This window comes from Oncorhynchus nerka, linkage group LG26, assembly GCF_034236695.1.
Source record: "Oncorhynchus nerka isolate Pitt River linkage group LG26, Oner_Uvic_2.0, whole genome shotgun sequence".
In the NCBI taxonomy this organism is placed as follows: domain Eukaryota; kingdom Metazoa; phylum Chordata; class Actinopteri; order Salmoniformes; family Salmonidae; genus Oncorhynchus; species Oncorhynchus nerka.
In genome coordinates, this window is record NC_088421.1 from 13,813,854 (window position 1) to 13,837,959 (window position 24,106).

Genomic DNA, 24,106 nt, shown 5'->3' on the forward strand with positions numbered 1-24,106 from the left:
CTTGAAGTTGAAAAAGGGCTTGAAAACAAACAGTATTTTAATATTCTGGTTGTATCAGTTTGGATGAAGGTCAAATTTGGAATACATTAACATATCCCATCCCTGTATTAAGGTTCGTTTACTGACTCATATCTCATGCCAACTCTACAGTGTCTTAAATAAACTATGACGGTGTTCTGACCCCAGTGCAGCTCAGTGTAAACAAGCATACTGGTAGGGTCGAAATCTTTTGGATACATTCAGTCCCTAACTTTGGATGTACTGTCTCTTTAAATGCATAGCTGTCAAATGCTTTGCCTGAAAGTTATGATTAAAATCTTAAACGATCATATAATTTGTACCAACATACGCTGTACCTTGCATGTTCTGCAAAATATAATACATTCATCGTATTAGTTCTCACGGAATATTCAATGTTTCATGTTTTTTTCTTGTTTGTTCTTGTTAAATAGCTGTCTCATAATACATTTTTGATTGTAGCAAATTTGATTACATACACTCTTAATAAGCAACACCTTGTAGAGAACCAATTGTCATATTTAGTAATTAAAGCTAATTGTTTTCAGGCACTAGTAAGTAATCAGGTCCCATTTAGCCTAGGCTAAATTTCAGGGGGCTTTTCAGGAGTGAAACTTCACTGTCCTAGCTAGATTTGTCTCGAGTTAGAGTTTTTTTATTAATTGGGCTACCCGAGTGTTCTTTTAGAAATATAGCTAGTGATTTTTTTTTTATCACACTGAAGGTAAGTCTTCGTCGCCTACTACGGATTTTTTTTTAAAAACATTCTCAGTCTTAAGTTTTCGTTGTTTTTTTTGGTTTGGGGTTTATGAAGCTAACGCTAGAAAGCTTGTTAACTTGCTACTGTTAGCTAGGCTAAAGTAGATGGCTGGCTAACTACGCTATCCAGACTGAAACACCTGCATTCACGTCGATCTTAAACGTCATGTTCTTTTCGGCTGGATATGTATTTAAAAGGTTAAGGCATCCTAAGCTGGACTTCTATGTAGCTAACCTAGCCTCGAAATGTGACGGCTGCGCACTCTGTTGCACACTTGTTTAGCAGTTTTTCGTGCCAGAATTGCGCATAGTTGCATTTTCGCTTTAGACAACAGACTGCATTTGTATCTACTGCTTTACAAGTTATCCAATCAATATATACTTTATGGGGCATGTGTGTCAACAAAAGACACTGCTATAGCTAACGTGTTAGTTTGCAACCAGCGTTACCTGTTAATGCTGCTTTGTACCATTCCCGCTGAGTGATAACCTAACATCCAACAGATCTCTCGGTTGTGAGAATTTAATTCCTTTTAGCTCAAGGCCAAAGTTATCCCTGTCATTAAATTCTAGGTCTCTCAATCTTGTCAGCATATTGATAGTGGCACATTCAAAAAACGAGTTGCGTTAGTCTGGTATGAAGCTTCAATACTATAGCCACAGATGGAACAATAAGAGAGATTAAACTGAATTTTTTTAAATGAAGCAGCGCTTGGCGTTTCCTCTCACTATCAAATATGGTAGTGAGGAAGTCCACTGGCGTGCAGTGGGAGAAGATGCAACGAAATAGATGTTGGTCTATATTCCGCACATTCTCTCATCGATTAAACACTTGATCTCAAAACAGTTTTCTGTTTTGAACAGTGGATTAAATTCAGTGGACTTTAGCCTTTGCCAAAGTTTTTAAAGTCGCTTTGTTTAGGAGTGCAACGTAGGCGTTCCCTAACGGAATATTCAGACGTATGCTAGAAATGGCCAATAGGCTCGCACTAGCTCGTGTTTGGCTCTGCCCACCACCTTGCTTGTTCTGCCCACTGACTCATCTGTTCCAATTAGAATTGACAGTGTGGTCTATCTTTTTTTTGTTGCTTTATTTAACTAGGCAAGTCAGTTAAGAACAAATTCTTATTTTCAATGATGGCCTAGGAACAGGGCACCTGTGGATGTGACCTAGTTGAAGTGGTTGCAGCATTGAGCTTTCTGAGCACCACATTTGGCTGTGCTGTTATCCAGAGACTAGTAACATTAATTGATCAAGTGCCAGAGAGAAATGACAACCACCTGAACTGATCTGTAGGCTGAACTTGTGCATCACATATGCATTGTTTTTTAATAGAACTGTGCACAACTGTTTATCCCTTTTTCCCAGTTGATCTGAGTGTTTCTGATTTAGGGAGTCATGTCTGGTATAGCCTTAAGTCGTCTTGCACAAGAAAGGAAAGCCTGGAGAAAAGACCATCCTTTTGTGAGTATCAAGGGACTTGGGTGGAAGCCATTTTCATGTCAACAGTGCCTTTTCGTAGCAGCCAAGCTAGTTCTTTAAGGTCATGTGTCATTTTGGAAGACCTGTTTGTGAAAATGTGTGTTCTGGATCTTCTATTCCACATAACATTTTACACTATGCAAAGCAGAGCTGTACCGCCCTGGCCTGGTTGAAAAACTTTATTGATCCCAAATGGGGAATTGGGAGTTGTCACCAGCATAACTCTGACAGGGAGACAATACAGGCATAGGCCTACATCTGAACACGTACTGCATGGCTGTTGGAACAAATAAAATAGCCTACATTACAGGTGACTGAGCCGTTAACAGGGCAGCGCTGCCAACTAAACACATTGAGTTACGCCTCCATAGAGGGTCGGGGGGCTAAGGATTTGTTCTGGGCAGGGCTGTAGTTGGCAAGTTCATGGAGTTGGACATTTAACGTGTTGAACAACATCTTGTCTCTCTCCCTAGGGGTTTGTTGCTGTGCCAACAAAAAACCCAGATGGAACAATGAACTTGATGAATTGGGAGTGTGCCATCCCTGGAAAGAAGGGGGTAAGTCTCTCTGGAGTGAGCGCTGAACTTTATATCTATTGTAGGCACCACTATGTTCAGGCTGGAGGAAGTGATCACTCCTGTGCTGCATAATAAGTTGTCATTGTATGGTGTTTTTCAACTGGACAGCAGATCTTGTTTTAATACAACTAAGCAGAGTATTAATTGGTTGTAGGAGATATTCAATACACTGAGGTGCTGGTACTAACATCTGTATAGCTGCTGGATGACCAGTGAACCAATGTTAATTGATTACCACAGTTGTGACATTCTCATTGCTTCACTATGAGTAACTCCAGTTACTGAAGGAGTGTTGACCAAATTTCTGTATTTCTCTCCACAGACCCCATGGGAGGGGGGCTTGTTCAAACTCCGAATGCTCTTCAAGGATGACTATCCTTCTTCACCTCCCAAGTGTATGTTTTCTCTTTTTAAAAAGAGAATCCAATCCAATTTCTCTTTTTAAAAATCAATTTACAATATTACACTGATTAGCCAGATGGTGGCCCTATAACAAGAAAATGCTAACTTTCAGAGGTCATGCCCCTCAACCCATATTACATAGTCATGAAATTCGCTACAAGGGTCCCTCATAAGGAACTCATTCGCCTTTGAGAAAGTTGTGAAACACCTAAGGTGCTATTCTTATGGCACCGAATGACTGATCTCCATGGAACTTGATATGGCATCTATGGCCAAAGGTCTCAACGCAATATTTTCCAGACTAGTACCTAAAACATGGCCACTATTGATGGTACCGCACAATTGACCCAGCGTTGGCTGTCATTGTGAATAAAATAAAAATTCTTAACTTCTTACGGCTGAAATTCCGTTAACGGAATCGATTTGACAACAGCCAGTGAAAGTGCAGGGCGCCGAATTCAAACAAGTCTCATAATTAAAATTCCTCAAACATACAAGTATTATACACCATTTTAAAGAACCTTGTTAATCCCACCAGTGTCTGAATTCAAAAAAACGTTAGGACAAAAGCATACCATGCGATTGTTAGGTCAGCGCCAAGTCACAGAAAAACACAGCCATTTTTCCAGCCAAAGCAGAAATAGAGAATTAATCACTAACCTTTGATCTTCATCAGATAACACTCATAGGACTTCAAGTTACACAATACATGTATGTTTTGTTTGATAAAGTTCATATTTGTATCCAAAAATCTGTTTACATTGGCGTGTTATGTTCAGTAATGTTTTGCTTCCAAAACATCCAGAGATTTTGCAGAGAGCCACATCAATTTACAGAAATAGTCATAAATGTTGATGAAAATACAAATGTTAGGCATGGAATTAAATATATACGTCTCCTTAATGAAACCGCTGTCAGATTTCAAAAAAGCTTTACGGAAAAAGCACACCATGCAATAATCTGCGTACAGCGCTCAGGAACCAAAACAAGCCATGCAGATACCCGCCATGTTGTGGAGTCAACAGAAGTCAGAAATAGCATTATAAATATTCACTTACCTTGAATATTCATCAGAATGCACTCCCAGGAATCCCAGTTCCACAATAAATGTTTGTTTTTGATCGAGAATGTCCATTTTTGTCCAAATACCTCCTTTTTGTTCGCGTTTAGTTCACAAATCCAAATTCACGAGGCGCAGGCACTTAGTCCAGACAAAGTCATAAAGTTCCATTACAGTTCGCAGAAACATGTCAAACGATGTATAGAATCAATCTTTAGGATGTTTTTATCATAAATCTTCAGTATTCCAAACGGACAATTGCTTTCTTTAGAAATGAAAAGGAACGCAGCTCACTCACGGCTGCGCGCATGACTTAGCTCATGGCATTCTGCCAGACCTCTTAGTCAAACGGCTCTTATTCCCTCTCCCTTTACAGTAGAAGCCTGAAACAAGGTTCTAAAGACTGTTGACATCTAGTGGATGTCTTAGGAAGTGCAATTGGACAATCTTACACTGTGTATTGGCTAGGCAAAGACTTGAGAACCTACAAATCTCAGATATCCCACTTCCTGGTTGGATTTTTTTTCTCAGGTTTTTGCCTGCCATATGAGTTCTGTTATACTCAGACATCATTCAAACAGTTTTAGAAACTTCAGTGTTTCCTATCCAAATCTAATTATATGTATATCTTAGCTTCTGGGCCTGAGTAGCAGGCAGTTTACTCTGGGCACCTTATTCATCCAAGCTACTCAATCCTGCCTCCTAGCCATAAGAAGTTAAATGACTTTTCTAGTTGAATAAAATGTTTGATGTGGATGTGATCTGGCACATAAATGCATGTATCAGTCAAGCATGTTCGTTGTAACTAAATTTGGTACGCGTATTGTAAACTGTCAATACTCAACATATGCAAGAGCATTCATATTGACGACATGGTGGCTTTATAATGGGCACATGTTTTTATTGCTGTCTGACTCCATGATGAAATTTGGCACACATGCTCAGGGATGAGTCTAGCTAACTGACACAATATCTGACACCACGGGACCCATTTTACACCATGGGTGAGTGATACGTCTTGACAAATGGATCTGTCATTTACAAAATTAGTGATTGCCCCAAGGGGGCGTTGCATTATTAGTGGGGGACGACATGTTTACTCATGCCTTGTTTTCAATTAAAATGGCCAACAAACAAAAATAGCTTCTTAGCGAAGAGCCATTTTCAAGAAGGAATTGTTAGGACTGGTGTGAGTGGATAGTGGTAATACAGAACCAGCTGTTTGAACTCTCCTTATTGGTCTAACACATTTACCAAAACAGGCTGAAAATCCAGTCTTTTCAAACCGCTCTTACACTAAAAAGGGCATTATCATTATGTTCAGTCTTATTCCAACCTCTGTGCGGATAGAGGGAGATATCTATCGAAAATCACTGTTTAATGAACTGCAAATAAGTGCCATCTGGAATTTTCTCCAGATTGTGCTAATTATATTTTCTCCGCTCTTGGCAGGCAAATTTGAGCCCCCTTTGTTCCATCCAAATGTATATCCCTCTGGTACAGTCTGTCTATCGATTTTAGAGGAGGACAAAGACTGGAGGCCAGCCATCACTATCAAACAAGTAAGAGCTTTCATTCAAGACCCCTTCTCTAGTTTTAGCTTTTTATTTGCCTATAACTCCAGGAATAGTCATATACACTCTCCTCAGTATGTATTTGGACAATGAAGCTAATATTACAAATTTGTCTGTACTCCAGCATTTTGGATTTGAGATCAAATGTTTCATGAGGCAGTACAGAATGTCACATTTGGATTATTTTCATCTGTTTTAATCATTTAGAAATTAAAGCATTTTATGTATCTAGTCCCCCCTCTTCCAAAAATGCAGAGAAAGATACAGAAATAATAAATGCACAACGAGTAATGCAAACGTGGCTATACACATGGGTACCAGTAGAGTCGATGTGCAGGGGTACAAGGTAATTGCCGTAGATAGTGCATTCACCTTAACTTTGTCAATTTTGTTACGTTACAACCTTATTTTAAATGGATTTTTTTAAATCATCAATCTAAACACAATACCTCATGACAAAGCACAACAGGTTTTTAGAAATGTTTGCAAATTTATACAAAAAAAACCTACCTTATTTACTTACGTGTTCAGACCCTTTGCTATGAGACTTGAAGTTGAGCTCCGGTGCATCTGGTTTCCTTGAGCTGGTAACACAACTTGGAGTCCACCTGTTATACATTCAATTGATTGGACATGATTTGGAAAAGCACACAACTGTCTATATAAGATCCCATGGTTGACAGTGCATGTCAGAGCAAAAACCAATCCATGAGGTCGAAGGAATTGTCTGTAGAGTGCCGAGACAAGATTCTGTTGAGGCACAGCTCTAGGGAAGGGTACCAAAAAATGTGTGCAGCAGTGAATGTTCCCAAGAACAGTGGCCTCCATCACTCTTAAATGGAAGAGGTGTTTGGAACCACTATGATGTTTCCTAGAGTTGGCCAAACTGCGCAATCGGGGGAGAAGGGTCTTTGTCAGGGAAGTGCCCAAAAACTTGATGGTCACTCTGACAAAGCTCCACAGATTCCCTCTGTGGGAGAAACTTCCAGAAGGACCGCCATCTCCATCTCTGCAGCACTCCACCAATCAGGCCTTTATGGTATAGGGGCCAGATGGAAGCAGCTCCTCACATGACAGCCTGCTTGGAGTTTACCAAAAGTCACCTTAAGACTCTCAGACCGTGAGAAACAAGATTCTCTGGTCTGATGAAACCTGCCACCATCCCTACAGAGAAGCATTGTGGTGGCAGCATCTTGCTGTTGGGATGTTATTCAACGACAGGATCTGGGAGACTAGTCACGATCCTGGGAAAGACGAATGGAGCGAAGTACAGAGATTTAGAGGTCGACCGATTAATCGGAATGGCCGATTTTAATTAGGGCCGATTTCAAGTTTTCATAACAATCCTAAATCGTTTTTTTTATTTTTATTATTATTTACACCTTTTATTTAACTAGCAAGTCAGTTAAGAACTCATTCTTATTTTCAATGACGGCCTAGGAAAGGTGGGTTCAGGGGCAGAACGACAGATTTTCACATTGTCAGCTCGGGGGGATCCAATCTTGCAACCTCAGTTAACTAGTCCACCGGTATAACGACCTGCCTCTCTCTCGTTGCACTCCAAGGAGAATGCCTGTTACGTGAATGCAGTAAGCCAAGGTAAGTTGCTAGCTAGCATTAAACTTATCTTATAAAAACAATCAATCATAATCACTAGTTAACTACAAATGGTTGATATTACTAGATATTATCTAGCGCGTCCTGCGTTGCATATAATCTGACTATACAAGTATGTAACTGAGCGGTGGTAGGCAGAAGCAGGCGTGTGAACATTCATTCAAACAGCACTTTGTGTTTTGCCAGCAGCTCTTTGTGCGTCAAGCATTGCACTGTTTATGACATCAAGCCTATCAACTTCCGAGATGAGGCTGGTGTAACCGAAGTGAAATGGCTAGCTAGTTAGCGTGCTCTAATAGCGTTTCAAACGTCACTCGCTCTGAGCCTGGGAGTGGTTGTTCCCCTTGCTCTGCATGGGTAACGCTGCTTCGAGGGTGGCTGTTGTCATTGTGTTCCTGGTTCGAGCCCAGGGAGGAGTGAGGAGAGGGACGGAAGCTACTGTTACACTGGCAATACTAAAGTGTCTATAAGAACATCAAATAGTCAAAGGTTAATGAAATACAAATGGTATAGAGGGAAATACTCCTATAATTCCTATAATAAGTGGACTTAACTTCTTACCTGAGAATATTGAAGACTCATGTTAAAAGGAACTTTCATATGTTCTCATGTTCTGAGCAAGGAACTTTATTATTTGTTTTTACCCCTTTTTCCTCCCCAATTTCATGGTGTCCAATTGTTGTAATGGCTACTATCTTGTCTCATCGCTACAACTCCCGTACGGGCTCGGGAGAGACTAAGGTTGAAAGTCATGCGTCCTCCGATACACATCCCAACCTAGCCGCACTGCTTCTTAACACAGCGCGCATCCAACCCGGAAGCCAGCCGCACCAATGTGTCGGAGGAAACACCGTGCACCTGGCAATCTTGGTTAGCGCGCACTGCGCCCGGCCCGCCACAGGAGTCGCTAGTGCGCAATTAGACAAAGACATCCCTACCGACCAAGCCCTCCCTAACCCGGACGACGCTAGGCCAATTGTGCGTCGCCCCATGGACCTCCCGGTCGTGGCCGGTTACGACAGAGCTTGGGCGCGAACCCAGATTCTCTGCAGTACAGCGCCCTTAACCACTGCGCCACCTGGGAGGCCTTGAGCAAGGAACTTAAACGTTAGCTTTCTTACATGGCACATATTGCACTTTTACTTCTCAAACTTTGTTTTTGCATTATTTAAAACAAATGAACATGTTTCATTTTATTGATGTATTATCATTTAAAATAAGTGTTCATTCAGTATTGTTGTAATTGTCATTAATACAAATAAAAATCGGCCGAATAATCGGTACCGGCTGTTTTGGTCCTCCAAGTATCGGTATCGGCGTTGAAAAATCTTATTCGGGTGACCTCTAACAGAGATCCTTGATGGAAACCTGCCTGAGTACTCAGGACCTCGGACTGGGGCAGATGTTCACCTTCCAACAGGACAATGATCCTAAGCACACAGCCAAGACAAGGCAGGGGTGGCTTCGGGACAAGTCTTTGTATGTCCTTGAGTGGCCCAGCCAGAGCCCGGACTTGAACCCGATCGAATTTCTCTTGAGAGACCTGAAAATGGCTGTGCAGCGACGCTCCCCATCCATGACGGAGCATGAGAGGATCTGCAGAGAAGAATGGTAGAAACTCTCCAAATACAGGTGCCAAGCTTGCATTGTCATACCCAAGAAGACTCGAGGCTGTAATCACTGCCAAAAGTGCTTCAACAAAGTTTCATAGATTAAAATAAATTAGCAAACATTTCTCCACTTGTTTTTGCTTTGTCATTAAACATGTTTGTGTAATTTATTTTTTTTGGGGGGGGATATTAATACATTTTAGATTAAGGCTGTAAGATGACCAGGAACTTGAGGCTCTTGATCCGCTCAACTACAGACCTGTCGACGTGAATGGATGCGTGCTAGGCCCTCATTTCCTGTAGTCCACGATCAGCTCATTTGTCTTGCCAACGTTAAGGGGGAGGTTGTTGTCCTGGCACCACATTGCCAGGTCTCTGAACTCCTATAGGCCTGATCACAGACAACGATGACAGCCTATCACCATTGTCGTCAGCAAACCTAATGATTGGTTGTAGTTGTGAGTTGAGGGGCACCTGTTTTGATGCTCAGCATGACTGTTTCCTACCCTCACCACTTCGGGGCGACCTGTGAGGAAGTCCAGGATCCAGTTCCAGAGGGAGGTATTCATTCCCAGGGACCTTAGTTTAGTGAATCACTTGTTGGGCACTATGGTGTTGAATGCTGAGCTGTAGTCAATGTACCGTTTTCACAAACTCAGCAAAAAAAGAGACGTCCTCGCTGTCAACTGCGTTTATTTAAAGCAAATTGTAAAATGTGTTAGTTGAATCTTATGTTCATACAATTATTGAAACATAAACTGAACAAGTTCCACACAGACATGTGACTAACAAATGGAATGTGTCCTTGAACAGGGGGGGGGTCAAAAGTCAGTCAGTATCTGGTGTGGCCACCAGCTGCATTAACTACTGCAGTGCATCTCCTCATGGACTGAACCAGATTTGCCATTTCTTGCTGTGAGATTTTACCCTACTCTTCCACCAAGGCACCTGCAAGTTCCCAGACATTTCTTGGACTGGCCCTAGCCCTCACCCTCTAAGCCAACAGGTCCCAGACATACTCAATGGGATTGAGATCCGGGCTCTTCACTGGCCATGGCAGAACACACATTCATTCGGGCGGGAATTCACACACAGAACGAGCAGTATGGCTGGTGGCATTGTCATGCTGGAGGGTCATGTCAGGATGAGCCTGCAGGAAGGGTACCACATGAGGGAGGAGGATGTCTTCCCTGTAATGCACAGCTTTGAGATTGCCTGCAATGACAACCAGCTCAGTCTGATGCTGTGACATACCGCCCCAGACCATAACGGACCCTCCACCTCCAACTCAATCCCACTCCAGAGTACAGGCCTCGGTGTAACGCTCATTCCTTTGACGATAACCGTGAATCCGACCGTCACCCCTGGTGAGACACAACTGCGACTCGTCAGTGAAGCGCACTTTCTGCCAGTCCCGTCTGGTCCAGCGATGGTGGATATGCACATTGGTGACGTTGTTGCCTGTGATGTCTGGTGAGGACCTGCCTTACCACAGGCCTACACGCCCCCAGTCCAGCCTCTCTCAGCCCATTGTGGACAGTCTGAGCACTGATGGAGGGATTGTGCGTTCCTGGTGTAACTCGGGCATTTGTTGCCATCCTGTACCTGTCCCGCAGGTGTGACGTTCGGATGTACCGATCCTGTGCAGGTGTTACACGTGGTCTGCCACTGCAAGGACGATGGGCTGTCCGTCCTGTCACGCTGGCTTAGGTGTCTCTCAGTGCGGGCATTGCATTTTATTTCCCTGGCCACATCTGCAGTCCTCATGCCTCCTTGCAGCATGCCTAAGGCACATTTACGCAGATGAGCATCTTTCTTTGCTTTTTTAGGTCCGTAGAACTTAGGACACTAAAAACACTTAGAAAGCTGTCCATAACAGTGACCTTAAATGTCTACCGTCTGTATGCTGGTAGTGTCTTAACGACTGTTCCACAGGTGCATGTTCATTAATTGTTTATGGTTCATTGAACAAGCATGGGAAACTGTGTTTAAACCCTTTACAATGAAGATCTGAAGTTATTTGGATTTTTTTTTCAAATATTTTGAAAGACAGTCCTGAAAGGGATGTTTTTTTTTAGCTGAGTTTGTGTTCTTCTTGTCCGGATGGGAGAAGGCTGTGTGGAGCGCAATGGCTTGCCTCATCTGTTGATATTTTGGGCTGGTATGGGAGTTGGTTTGGGTTCAGGCTGTCTGGGGTGATGGTGTGAGCCATAACCAGCCCTTCAAACTGTTTCATGGCTACAGATGAGTGCTACGGGGTGATTGTCATTTAGACTGGTTACCTTTTTTTTACTTGGTCACAGGGATATGGTGGTCTGCTTGGAACATGTAGGTAGGTATTACAGACTGAGTCAGGGAGGTTGAAAATGACAAGTTAAACACTTGCCATCTTGTCAGTGCATGCTCTGAATATGCGTCCTGGTAATCCGTCTAGCCTTGTAAATGTTAACCTGTTTTAAAGGTCTTCCTCACAACGGCTACGGAGACCATGATCAGCTGGTGCTCTCATCCATGTTTCAGTGTTGCTTGCCTCAATGCAAGCAAGGAATGCAATTCTCTTCTGGTAGGCTTGCGTTGCTGGGCAGCTTGTGGCCAGGTTTTCCTTTTAATCTATGAAAGTTTTCAAGCCCTGCCTCAACCGACGAGCGTCAGAGCCAGTGTAAATAGGATTCGGTCTTGGTCCTGTATTGAAGCTTTGACTGTTTGATGCTAAGTCATGTTTGAGGTGTTTGTAAGCTTCTCACCTTTCCACGGAAGGGTCATATTAGTGTAGTTCAAACTGTTCATCTGCTACAGACAGAAGTTGGGAGATTGGCTGTACCGACTTCAGAGGAGTGCTAAGACTCTTCAGAGCAAAACGGAGAATGCCATCGTGTCTGTGAGAGGGAGTCATAGTTTTTAGGCCAAACCGTTTGGAGGAAACAGACAATTTTGTGAAGACAGATTTTTCGTATATCTCATTGTCTGACAAACACCGCTCTAGCTCTGTCACCGCAAATGTGGAAGTGTGACATCGGCGGATGCGGTGGATTTTTATTTTATTTTTATTTCACCTTTATTTAACCAGGTAGGCTAGTTGAGAACAAGTTCTCATTTGCAACTGCGACCTGGCCAAGATAAAGCGTAGCAATTCGACACATACAACAGAGTTACACATGGAATAAACATACAGTCAATAATATTGTAGAACAAAATAAAACAAAGTCTATATATAGTGAGTGCAAATGAGGTAAGTTAAGGCAATAAATAGGCCATGGTGGCGAAGTAATTACAATATAGCAATTAAACACTGTAATGGTAGATTGGCAGAAGATGAATGTGCAGGTAGATACTGGGGTGCAAAGGAGCAAAATAAATAGATGGATACCAGTATGGGGATGAAGTAGGTAGATAGCCCATCTATGTACAAGTGCAGTGATCTGTAAGCTGCTCTGACAGCTGGTGCTTAAAAGCTAGTGAGGGAGATGTGAGTCTCCAGCTTCAGAGATTTTTGCAATTCGTTCCAGTCATGGGCAGCAGAGAACTGGAAGGGAAGACAACCAAAGGAGGAATTGGCTTTGGGGGTGACCAGTGAGATATACCTGCTGGAGCGCGTGCTACGAGTGGGTGCTGCTATGGTGATCAGTGAGCTGTGATAAGGCAGGGCTTTACCTAGCAGGGACTTGTAGATAACCTGTAGCCAGTGGGTTTGGCGACGAGTATGAAGCAAGGGCCAACCAACGAGAGCGTACAGGTCGCAATGGTGGGTAGTGTATGGGACTTTTGTGACAAAACGGATGGCACTGTGATAGACTGCATCCAGTTTTGAGTAGAGTGTTGGAGGCTATTTTTATAGATGACATCACCGAAGTCGAGGATCGGTAGGAGGGTCAGTTTTACGAGGGTATGTTTGGCAGCATGAGTGAAGGATGCTTTGTTGCGATATAGGAAGCCGATTCTAGATTTAATTTTGGATAGGAGATGCTTAATGTGAGTCTGGAAGGAGAGTTTACAGTAACCAGACACCCAGGTATTTGTAGTTGTCCATGTATTCTAAGTCGGAGCCGTCCAGAGTAGTGATGCTGGACGGCGAGCAGGTGCGGGCAGTGATCGATTGAATAGCATGCACTTAGTTTTACTTGCTTTTAAGAGCAGTTGGAGACCACGGAAGGAGAGTTGTGTCATTGAAGCTCGTCTGGAGGTTAGTTAAGTGTCCAAGGAGGGGCCAGAAGTATACAGAATGGTGTCGTCTGCGTAGAGGTGGATCAGAGAATCACCAGCAGCAAGAGCAACATCATTGATGTATACAGAAAAGAGTCGGCCCGAGAATTGAACCCTGTGGCACACCCATAGACTGCCAGAGGTCCAGACAATAGGCCCTCCGATTTGACACACTGAACTCTATCAGAGAAGTAGTTGGTAAACCAGGCGAGGCAATCATTTGAGAAACCAAGGCTGTCGAGTCTGCCAATAAGAATGTTTTGATTGACAGAGTCGAAAGCCTTGGCCAGGTTGAATACGGCTGCACAGTAATGTCTCTTATCGATGGCGGTTATGATGTCGTTTAGAACCTTGAGCGTGGCTGAGGTGCACCCATGACCAGCTCTGAAACCAGATTGCATAGCGGAGAAGGTATGGTGGAATTCGAAGTGGTCAGTAATCTGTTTTGTTAACTTGGCTTTCGAAGACCTTAGAAAGACAGGGTAGGATAGATATAGGTCTGTAGCAGTTTGGGTCTAGTGTCTCCCCCTTTTGAAGAGGGGGATGACCGCGGAAGCTTTCCAATCTTTGGGAATCTCAGACGATATGAAAGAGGTTGAACAGGCTAGTAATAGGGGTTGCAACAATTTCGGCAGATAATTTTAGAGGGGGTCCAGATTATCTAGCCCGACTGATTTGTAGGGGTCCAGATTTTGCAGCTCTTTCAGAACATCTGCTATCTGGATTTGGGTAAAGGAGAAATGGTGGGGGCTTTGGCGGGTTGCTGTGGAGGGTGCCGGGCAGTTGACCGGGGTAGGGGTAGCCATGTGGAAAGCATGGCCAGCCGTAGAGAAATGCTTATTGAAATTCTCAATTATAGTGGATTTATTGGTGGTGACAGTGTTTCCTAGCCTCAGAGCAGTGGAGAGCTTGGAGATGCTCTTATTCTCCATGGACTTTACAGTGTCCCAGAACCTTTTTGAGTTAATACTACAGGATGCAAATTTCTGTTTAAAAAAGCTTGCCTTAGCTTTTCTAACTGCCTGTGTATATTTGTTCCTAACTTCCCTGAAAAGTTGCATGTCACGGGGGCTATTTGATGCTAATGCAGAATGCCACAGGATGTTTTTGTGCTGGTCAAGGGCAGACAGGTCTGGAGTGAACCAAGGACTATATCTATTCCTAGTTCTACATTTTTTGAGAGGGGCATGCTTATTTAAGATGGTGAGGAAGGTACTTTTTTAAAGAATAGCCAGGCATCATCTACTGACTGGATGAGGTCAGTGTCATTCCAGGATACCCCGGCCAGGTCGATTAGAAAGGCCTGCTCGCAGAAGTGTTTCAGGGAGCGTTTGGCAGTGATGAGGGGTGGTCATTTGGTCGCAGACCCATTATGGATGCAGGCAATGAGGCAGTAATTGCTGAGATCTTGATTGAAAACAGCAGAGGTGTATTTGGAGGGCGAATTAGTTAGGATGACATCTATGAGGGTGCCCGTGTTTACTGATTTGGGGTTGTACCTGGTAGGTTCATTGATCATTTGTGAGATTGAGGGCATCAAGCTTAGTTTGTAGGATGGCCGGGGTGTTAAGCATGTCCCAGTTTAGGTCACCTAGTAGCACGAGCTCAGAAGATAGATGGGGGGGCAATTAATTCACATATGGTATCGAGGGCACAGCTGGGGCCAGAGGGTGGTCTATAGCAAGCGGCAACAGTGAGAGACTTGTTTCTGGAAAGGTGAATTTTTAGAAGTAGAAGCTCAAATTGTTTGGGTACAGACCTGGATAGTAGGACAGCCTGCAGAGTTCTATCTTTGCAGTAGATTGCAACACCGCCCCCTTTGGCAGTTCTATCTTGGCGGAAAACGTTATAGTTAGCAATGGAGATTTCAGGGTTTTTGGTGGTTTTCCTAAGCCAGGATTCAGACACGGCTAAGACATCTGGGTTGGCAGAGTGTGCTAAAGCAGTGAGCAAAACAAACTTAGGGAGTAGGCTTCTAATGTTAACATGCATAAAACCAAGGCTTTTACATTTACAGAAGTCAACAAATGAGAGCGCACCTGGGGGGTGGGAGTGGAGCTAGGCACTGCAGGACCTGGATTAACCGCCACATCACCAGAGGAGAAGTAGGATAAGGGTACAGCTAAAGACTATACGAACTGGCTGTCTAGCACGTTCAGAATAGAGTAAAATGAGCAGGTTTCTGGGCACGATAGCATAGATTCAAGGCATAGTGTACAAAGGTATGGTAGGATGTGAGTACATCGGAGGTAAATTTAGGCATTGAGTAATGAAGTCTAGAGATGTTTAAACCAGGTGACGTCATCGCATATGTAGGAAGTGGAACAACATGGTTGTTTTAAGGCATATTGAGCAGGGCTAGAGGCTCTACAGTGAAATAAGACAGTAATCACTAACCTGGACAGTAATGGACAAGGCATATTGATATTAGAGAGAGGCATGCGTAGCCAATTGAACATATGGGTCCAGTGAGTGGTTGGGCTGGCTAGGGACACGGCGATTCAGACAGTTAGCAGGCTAACAAGTTAACAGTTAGTAGGCCGGGGATAAACAAACTAGCCGCTAATGGACCGGGGCAAGCTAGCAGTTAGCAGGCCGGGTTAGCAAGCAAGCAGTTACAGAACGGGCAGGTAAGCTAGCAGTTAGCAGGCCGGAGCCGGCAGCTAGCAGTTTGTAGACTGGGTTAGCAAGCAAGCAGATAGCAGGGGCTAGAAAGTTAGCCTTTGGGGGACGTCGCGATGGGGCTGAGTCTGTTTTTGCCTCTTCGTGCGGTGACATCGATAGACCAGTCGTGGAATTATTAGGGTTCCAAGTAGCTCTAGGTAGCTAGCGGGCATAGCTGGTTAGCATAATGGGCCTTCATCGGGCGTTGCGCCTGAGGGGCCTGTTGGAGTCCTCGGGCAGATTATGTTGGTATTCCAGGCGTAGGGGATCTGCGGGGTTCCATGCCCCATACCGGCTGTAGAAGGGGTCTAGATATTGTATCCCAGGAGTATACTTTGGTGGTAGCACAGGAGCCTTGGCCGGGCTAGCTTCAAGCTAATTGGTGCTTGCTCTGGGATGGAAACGCTAGCCAGGAGTAGTCATCCGGGATTGCGGTTAGCTAGTTGTGAAGATCCAGATGAAAATGTTATGTTTGCGGTAGGAATCCGGGGATAAAAATAACAGGTCCGTTATGCTCTGATTAGAGTCACGTTGTTCGAACTGACGAGAGCTTTCCAAGCTGAAGGTTAGCTGATGACCGCTGGCAATGGTTTGCTGACTTATATCTGGTAGTTAGCTGGCTAGCTTCAGTTGAGGGATTCCGGATCCGAAGTAAATCTAAATACTTTAGGGGAAAAAAGCAGATCCACGCCACATTGAGTGAGGCGGGTTGCAGGAGAGTATTTAGATGTTGCGGTTTACCAACATATTTGAAAGGATATGCGACGAAAAAGATGTAAAACAATATATACAAGGGACACGACTGGACAAAGACGTCTGACTGCTATGCCATCTTGGATCCAGATGGATTGAGACATCAATGCCATCTTGGATTGAGACATCAATGCAAAATAAACCATCTCTAGCTTCAACTACAGATTGTATGGTGTTATAGTTCTTTTAAATTATAATGCTAATTAGTTTTCCGTGAGTGTACGGACATCGAATCTAGGGAGTTAAAGGGTAGGAAGCATGACTTTTCTCATCCAAGTAAGTGTGGTCAAAGAGTAACTTAGTTGTAGTCTAGATCTGGTTACCTTTTAACTGCAAACACAGTTTTAGAGTTTTTACATTTCATTTCTGGATGTCTTCGGAACTACCCACGATGCACTTTCTGAACGGCATATGGGGAACAGCTGCTACCTAGCCATTTCCATCTGGCTAATGTTATCTACTACCCAATAGCTATAGGAGGACAGGCTCATTGTAATGGCTGGAATGGAAAATGTAAAGTTAATTCCAGTCCAGCCATTACAATGAGCCTGTCCTCCTATAGCTCCTCCCACCAGCCTCTGGTTGATAACACTGCGCGTGTCAGCCAGTAGCAAACTTAGTGTTAGCAGGCTAGTAGTGATAACAATAGCAGGCTAGTTGGCTTGCAAGCTCATTTGTAGCAATACATTCATAGTGTTTGCTTGTAAGTTGGCAGAAAATGTAATTGAAACCGGTAGTCATGAGTGCAATCGATTGTGGGTTACTAATGCATTCTTTAAAATTCCGATCAGTTTTTATGTAATAACTCAATAGAGAATTGAGGGAATGTTTACGCATATTCTAATTCAAATCCATAGGTTACATTTATGCTACCTACCCATTTAATCTTATCTGGGTTTCAACTCTATGAAAATGCCCTTCATGTTACAAATTTAACCAGAACATTGCACATCCACTAATCATGACAAACTTCTGGTAGCGGGCAATATAGGAAATTAACACTGGTCTCAAGCCCACCTGCTAGTGAGTAGCCAGCTAGTCTTTATATTTAAAGTCTAGCCAACTTGTAACTATTTGGTTGCTAACAAGGTAGAACAGTTTAACTTTTATGAATACACTGGTCTGTCTCCAACTGTTTGAACAGCCTGTTTTAGATGTTGAAATCAAGTGGCATACCTGGATAAGATGCTTATTTCTGAGAATGAGAACAGGATGCCAATTCCTTATGTAGATGTTTTTTTTTTTAATGCTCATTGCACTTTTATAAAAGACTAGACAGCTAGCACAAGTCTGGCTAAAATGCTGCTAGAGGTATGTGATGCTGCACGCGACAAACTGGTTATTTAGTTTTTTAGAGATGAACCTTTTTGTCTTTGTTGTGATTGCGGGGAAGGGTTTGGTGTCTGCAAGTGGGAAGTTTCATAGAAGGAGCGAAGGAAACCAGACCCTAAAGACAAAAGCTCATAAAAATGTATTCTTGCGCTACAGACATTTTGATCATTTTTATGTTGCCCAGCCCTAATGTACATCGGGTCACTGTGGGGACGATGTCATCGATGCCCGTGACCGATGTGGTAAACTACTCGGTCACATCGGATGAATCCCAGCACTTTGTTTCGCTAGCACAGACCGATAGTCTTGTAGCCTAGCATCCGCTTTATTGGGCTGGTACTTCCTGGGTATTTGCCATTAAGCAGGAATCAGGAGGATGAAGTTGAGGTCAGATTTGCCAAATGGAGGTTGTTGGCGAGCTTTGTATGCTTATCTGTGTGGAGGGTAAAGGTGATGGAGCTTTCGCTTCTAGTTGCTCAGATGACATGCTAGTAGAAATTGTCATGGATTTCAGTTTCCCTGCATTAAATCCCCAGCCACCAGGAGCGCTGCTTCTGGATGAGTGTTCTTGTTAGCTTATGACCCTATACAGCTTGTTGAGTGGCGGTAAATAGACAGCGACGAAAAATATAGACGACAACCCCCCCTTGGTAAATACTATCAAAGTAGTCAAAGGTTTAGTGTTTGGGCCTGTATTCCTTGCACACAATGACTACATCAAGCTTGGGACTCTAACTCGTTTGATGCATTTGCATTTTGTTTTGACAAATAGGAACTGAATGGTGATTTGATGACTGGAGTAATTTTATCTTGGCATGTAGAGGTTTTTGAACACTAGTAAATGAATCCCGAGTGCCATGATTTAAGAAGTCATGAATAATGATTCCAGTTAGAGGCTACAACAAAACATGCTACCATCTCCAAGAACAGGAGATTATCATTTTTCAGAGGTATGAGCTTTGTGCCTCTAACCTCACTTACCGTAATTCACGAATACATTTTGAGACAGTAAAACATATGTAGGAAAATATCCTTGAATAAAAGGTGACCTTCTGTACTGTCACCTCATTGGGCCCCTGAGTGGCGTACTAGAGGCGTCACTACAGACACCCTCGTTCGATTCTAGGCTGTAACACAACCGGCCGTGATTGGGAGTCCATAGGGCAGTGCACAATTGTCCCAGTGTAGGCAGTCATTGTAAATGAGATTTTGTTCTTAACAGACTTGCCTAGTTAAAACATTTTATTTAACTGACCTCAAATCCAAAATGCTGGGCTATAGACTTAACATTTTTTATATTTTATTGTCCAAATGCATATGGAGTGATCTTTGCATCGGTGTGGATGAGAACTACTTGTGTATACAGGTGACTCTTGGCTGCACTGTAAATGGCTTTGCTGCAGAGGGCAGCATGGCTTCATGGTGGTTACTTATTAGGTCAAATTGATTTGAAGTCATGGAAAGTTGCGAACACAAATTGCCATTATACTTTGTTTTCATCCACAGATATTGTTAGGAATCCAAGAGCTCCTAAATGAACCAAATATCCAGGATCCTGCACAAGCTGAGGCGTATACAATTTACTGGTGGGTCTGAGTAGATATTTTAATTAAGTGAAAGGTTTGTCAAATGTCAGTTGGAATAGGATATACACAGCTGCTGGCAATCTTCTCATTAGCTTGTGCCCCTCCTGGTCAATGGTTTGTCTAGCTGTTTGCAAACATTGTTGCAAGGTTGATACTTGATATTTCCAGGAAATATCTCATTCTTCATAACATGCCTCCATCTTTCATTTCAGCCAAAACAGAGTGGAATATGAAAAAAGGGTTCGAGCACAAGCCAAAAAGTTTTCTCCATAAAGCTTCAAGACTACTCAAGATAGAAGAAATTTGTTTGCTGAGGATTTTGTCTCTGCCCCCTTTTTGTCTGCCTCCAACTATGTCCTTTGCTCACCTATTTCCTGCTGGACTGTTTTAAAACTGAATGTGTGCCATTTCTGTCCATCACCCACATACTGATGCACCCTTTTGCTTTTTTGATTCGGAAGTCCTGGATTTGAAGGTGCACTATGCCGCCACCACAAAGGATATTCCGTACTCCAACTGTGGTATTTCTTTTTTCAAGAGCTCACGCTTGTCAGAAAAGACTGTACGAAATGGGAGTCACTTCTGTTGATTTTTATTCATGTGTTCAATGGTAGGCAAAATAATTTTATGTTCTGATAAAGATCTAGAAAAACAGGCCTCAATGAATCTATTCAAAGGTAGTTTAGTGTCTTTGCATCAGACTCTTAAGTTGTTTTGGTCCAACTATTTAGATTTAAATATGTTTGTACAAAGCTAGTGTTAATAATACATGTAGATGGACTCAGTTCCATCTTTTCCAATGCATTGTGTTGCCAGTTGAAGGTGGACTTTGGGTAACAATAATAGCTTTAGACTGTGTACATGATCAAATCAATATTCAAGGTCATTTTAATGCTTAACAAATTGTTGAATAAGATATTTGGCTACAGAAGTGCCATTTCTTATCGATCGCTTTTGTCCAAAAACCAAATCCTGTGACATGACAACACATACTGGAGGAGTTACTGGCTAGTTAACTAACGAACTAGCTACATACGGTAGCTGCATGCATGACTAGAACAACTATAAGCACACCCTATTTCTGTTTGAAAATGGAGAAAGTGTAGGAGTTGGACTGTTTGTACCCAAAGTCTACCTTTTAAAGCTGTTAAAAGGTTTTGAGTGACCTTCAGGACTGTTCAAACGAGACTGTACCTATGAGACAATCTGGTAACCCTACATAAGGGACCCTTTCAAGGGAGGATGTAACGGGTTTATAGATTCTGGCGGCCCGTCATTTATTTGGTTTTCTGAGATTAATATTTTGTTTGCACATAAGACTAAAACGCCAACAAATCAGCTCCAAATGATTTTAATTTGAGATCTGTTCCAAAGTATTCCCACGCATAATAGAGATGTGATTTGTGAGCAGGTTTTGAAATTGTCTTGTTAAATATGTGATTCTTGCGGTCAATTTGCAGTCTGCAAATATTTGTTATGTTCTGGCCCCCTGACCATCCGCTCAAGGAAAACTCGTCCCGCGCTGAGTCTAGTTGCACTATCCCTTTAGAGCAGGGATCGTCGACATTTTGACAACTAAGACATGTTATCCATGTTCTATGTTCATATGACTGGGCAGGTAGAAAAAGGCAAAATAGCCAAAATATATCTCTTATCCCTTTTAATCAATATAACTAGGAAATAGTAATTGACTTCGGTATGTGTGCATGTCACACCTTTTCAAAGAGGGAATCCTCTTCGCTCTACGCTAACCCCATGGGCCCTTATGATTGCGTTTCACATTCTTTCACATTCTGGTTACAGCTAGCAATTAACACATCATGCAAATTTCAGGTTTTGTGATGCAAATGATATCATTAGTGCAGTCACTGTCATGCACTCCAGCTATACATCCTGTTTTGTGCCAGATTTGCTCAGGAACACATCAGTGTTGATATTACATGACCAACATGTTTATCAGGCTGTGTGATTTGAAATGACTCATTCCTGTCTGATTGTCATTGACAGACTGACGTGAGTTTTTTGGGGGGCCTTTATTCCTTAGTTTCCTCTGATCTTCCTCAAATTGCTACTCTTACTGTGTACGTGAATAATAACCAAAATGAGTGTCGCTGTGTTGATGAACCAATCCGATACCATAAGGTGTTCCTTGGGTTGAAGTGGCATAATTCTGTAAGTCAGATTTCTAATCAGCTCAGTTCATCCACTAAGGCATTCACTTTCAGAAAATCTCCTTGGTGTCATACTTAATAAGCATGATACAAACATTGATTACACCTCAGTGACAAGGTGGTGTGTTGTGGATGGCTATTGATTTAGTCAGTGTTAAGTCAGTGTTCGCTACTTGTGGTGCTGTTTTGACAACCCCACATTAAAAAAACATGGGACGTGGATCAGCTCAAATAGCACGACTAAAAATTTCAGGGTGAGAACAAAAAACTGGGTGAAATGAGTGTTGATGACTATCTGCAGGTTGGCTTTATGGGGCATCATTAAACATGGATTGAAACTAATCATTTTTTGCCCAAAGTTATTTTCCCCTCCTTACTCCCTAAACTAGGGGGCTTGTTATTTAAAGATACTGTGCCACTGCCACTTCAAACAGTTCCATCCAGCTGGGGCGGTGCACTAATGATGTGACCATGGAAACGGAGCTGCCAGAGGGTCACCCTGTGTCTTATCACTAAGCACAAAACATGGACAATCCTTTGTTCCCTTCTGCAGATTTAGAGTTAGGATAGCTGACATGATGGAAGATAAACCATGGAATAAATTAATTGCATATTCATTCAAACATGCTTATTCGCTGTGGAGGAATCTTACTTTTCAAAATCTTTTAACTGGGATGTGGGACACGCAGGAGAGGGAATCCTATACTAGGTTCATCAGCAAATGGAAGAGAGTCACAACCTGTCCTTGACGAGTAGGTGGAGGAGGGAGTACTGGTGCTCCATCTAGCTGCAACTTCAAAGGCCTAAGAGGACCCGTTGACTGGACTGTTGCATCCTCTTTCAATGCTGTGCTTTCATTTCTCATTTCTGACTCTGAAACCCTGGAGGCCAAGTGCTGTGACAAGCCATTAAAATGTATTCCGATATAGTCACACTCCTAGAAAAAAACTTCCAAAAGGGTTATTTGTCTGTTCCCATAGGAGAACCCTTTTTGGGTTCCATGTGAATCCTCTGTGGAAAGGGTTTTATATGGAACCCAAAAGGGTTCTTCAAAGAGTTATCCTATGGGGACAGCTGAAGAACCCCTTTAGGTTTTACATAGTACACTCTTTAGAAAAAAGGGTGCTATTGAGAGGTCCTTAGGAAGAAAGGCACCTAGCAGCAGACAAAATAAATACGTTTAGAGGGGCTCTTTACATTTACATTTACATTTAAGTCATTTAGCAGACGCTCTTATCCAGAGCGACTTACAAATTGGTGCGTTCACCTTAAGACATCCAGTGGAACAGCCACTTTACAATAGTGCATCTAAATCTTTTAGGGGGGTGAGAAGGATTACTTTATCCTATCCTAGGTATTCCTGAAAGAGGTGGGGTTTCAGGTGTCTCCGGAAGGTGGTGATTGACTCCGCTGTCCTGGCGTCGTGAGGGAGTTTGTTCCACCATTGGGGGGCCAGAGCAGCGAACAGTTTTGACTGGGCTGCGCGGGAACTGTACTTCCTCAGTGGTAGGGAGGCGAGCAGGCCAGAGGTGGATGAACGCAGTGCCCTTGTTTGGGTGTAGGGCCAGATCAGAGCCTGGAGGTACTGAGGTGCCGTTCCCCTCACAGCTCCGTAGGCAAGCACCATGGTCTTGTAGCGGATGCGAGCTTCAACTGGAAGCCAGTGGAGAGAGCGGAGGAGCGGGGTGACGTGAGAGAACTTGAGAAGGTTGAACACCAGACGGGCTGCGGCGTTCTGGATGAGTTGTAGGGGTTTAATGGCACAGGCAGGGAGCCCAGCCAACAGCGAGTTGCAGTAATCCAGACGGGAGATGACAAGTGCCTGGATTAGGACCTGCGCTGCTTCCTGTGTGAGGCAGGGTCGTACTCTGCGGATGTTGTAGAGCATGAACCTACAAGAACGGGCCACCGCCTTGATGTTAGTTGAGAACGACGGTGTTGTCCAGGATCACGCCAAGGTTCTTAGCGCTCTGGGAGGAGGACACAATGGAGTTGTCAACCGTGATGGCGAGATCATGGAACGGGCAGTCCTTCCCCGGGAGGAAGAGCAGCTCCGTCTTGCCGAGGTTCAGCTTGAGGTGGTGATCCGTCATCCACACTGATATGTCTGCCAGACATGCAGAGATGCGATTCGCCACCTGGTCATCAGAAGGGGGAAAGGAGAAGATTAATTGTGTGTCGTCTGCATAGCAATGATAGGAGAGACCATGTGAGGTTATGACAGAGCCAAGTGACTTGGTGTATAGCGAGAATAGGAGAGGGCCTAGAACAGAGCCCTGGGGACGCCAGTGGTGAGAGC

At 43.3% G+C, this 24,106-nt stretch overlaps 1 protein-coding gene and 1 long non-coding RNA gene across 4 annotated transcripts in view; one reads left to right on the top strand and one right to left on the bottom strand.

Moving 5' to 3' along the window:
- The window catches only part of LOC135564660 (uncharacterized), a 529,018-nt gene that overhangs the window by 45,585 nt on the left and 459,327 nt on the right, over positions 1–24,106 (bottom strand). The window lies entirely within an intron of this gene.
- Positions 601–22,149, top strand: LOC115110339 (SUMO-conjugating enzyme UBC9-B). Of its 3 annotated transcripts, none has more exons than XM_029635916.2 (7): positions 601–742; positions 2,147–2,242; positions 2,734–2,817; positions 3,161–3,233; positions 5,753–5,862; positions 19,557–19,636; positions 19,849–22,149. In XM_029635916.2, the coding sequence occupies exons 2-7, from the start codon at positions 2,177–2,179 to the stop codon at positions 19,907–19,909; spliced, it is 474 nt and encodes a 157-aa protein (XP_029491776.1). In that variant the 5' UTR covers positions 601–742; positions 2,147–2,176; the 3' UTR covers positions 19,910–22,149. The 3 variants fall into 3 exon arrangements, with proteins under 3 accessions (XP_029491776.1, XP_029491777.1, XP_029491775.1); XM_029635917.2 differs by having other exon boundaries at positions 2,171–2,242; positions 5,804–5,862; XM_029635915.2 differs by having other exon boundaries at positions 602–742; positions 2,171–2,242.

Bases quoted from the DNA above. Each gene is read 5' to 3' on its own strand.
- LOC115110339 (XM_029635916.2), top strand. From the start codon at position 2,177: ATGTCTGGTATAGCCTTAAGTCGTCTTGCACAAGAAAGGAAAGCCTGG. The intron at 5,863-19,556 runs GTAAGAGCTTTC...TTTCATCCACAG, and splicing joins CAGCCATCACTATCAAACAA to ATATTGTTAGGAATCCAAGA. The intron at 19,637-19,848 runs GTGGGTCTGAGT...CTTTCATTTCAG, and splicing joins GAGGCGTATACAATTTACTG to CCAAAACAGAGTGGAATATG.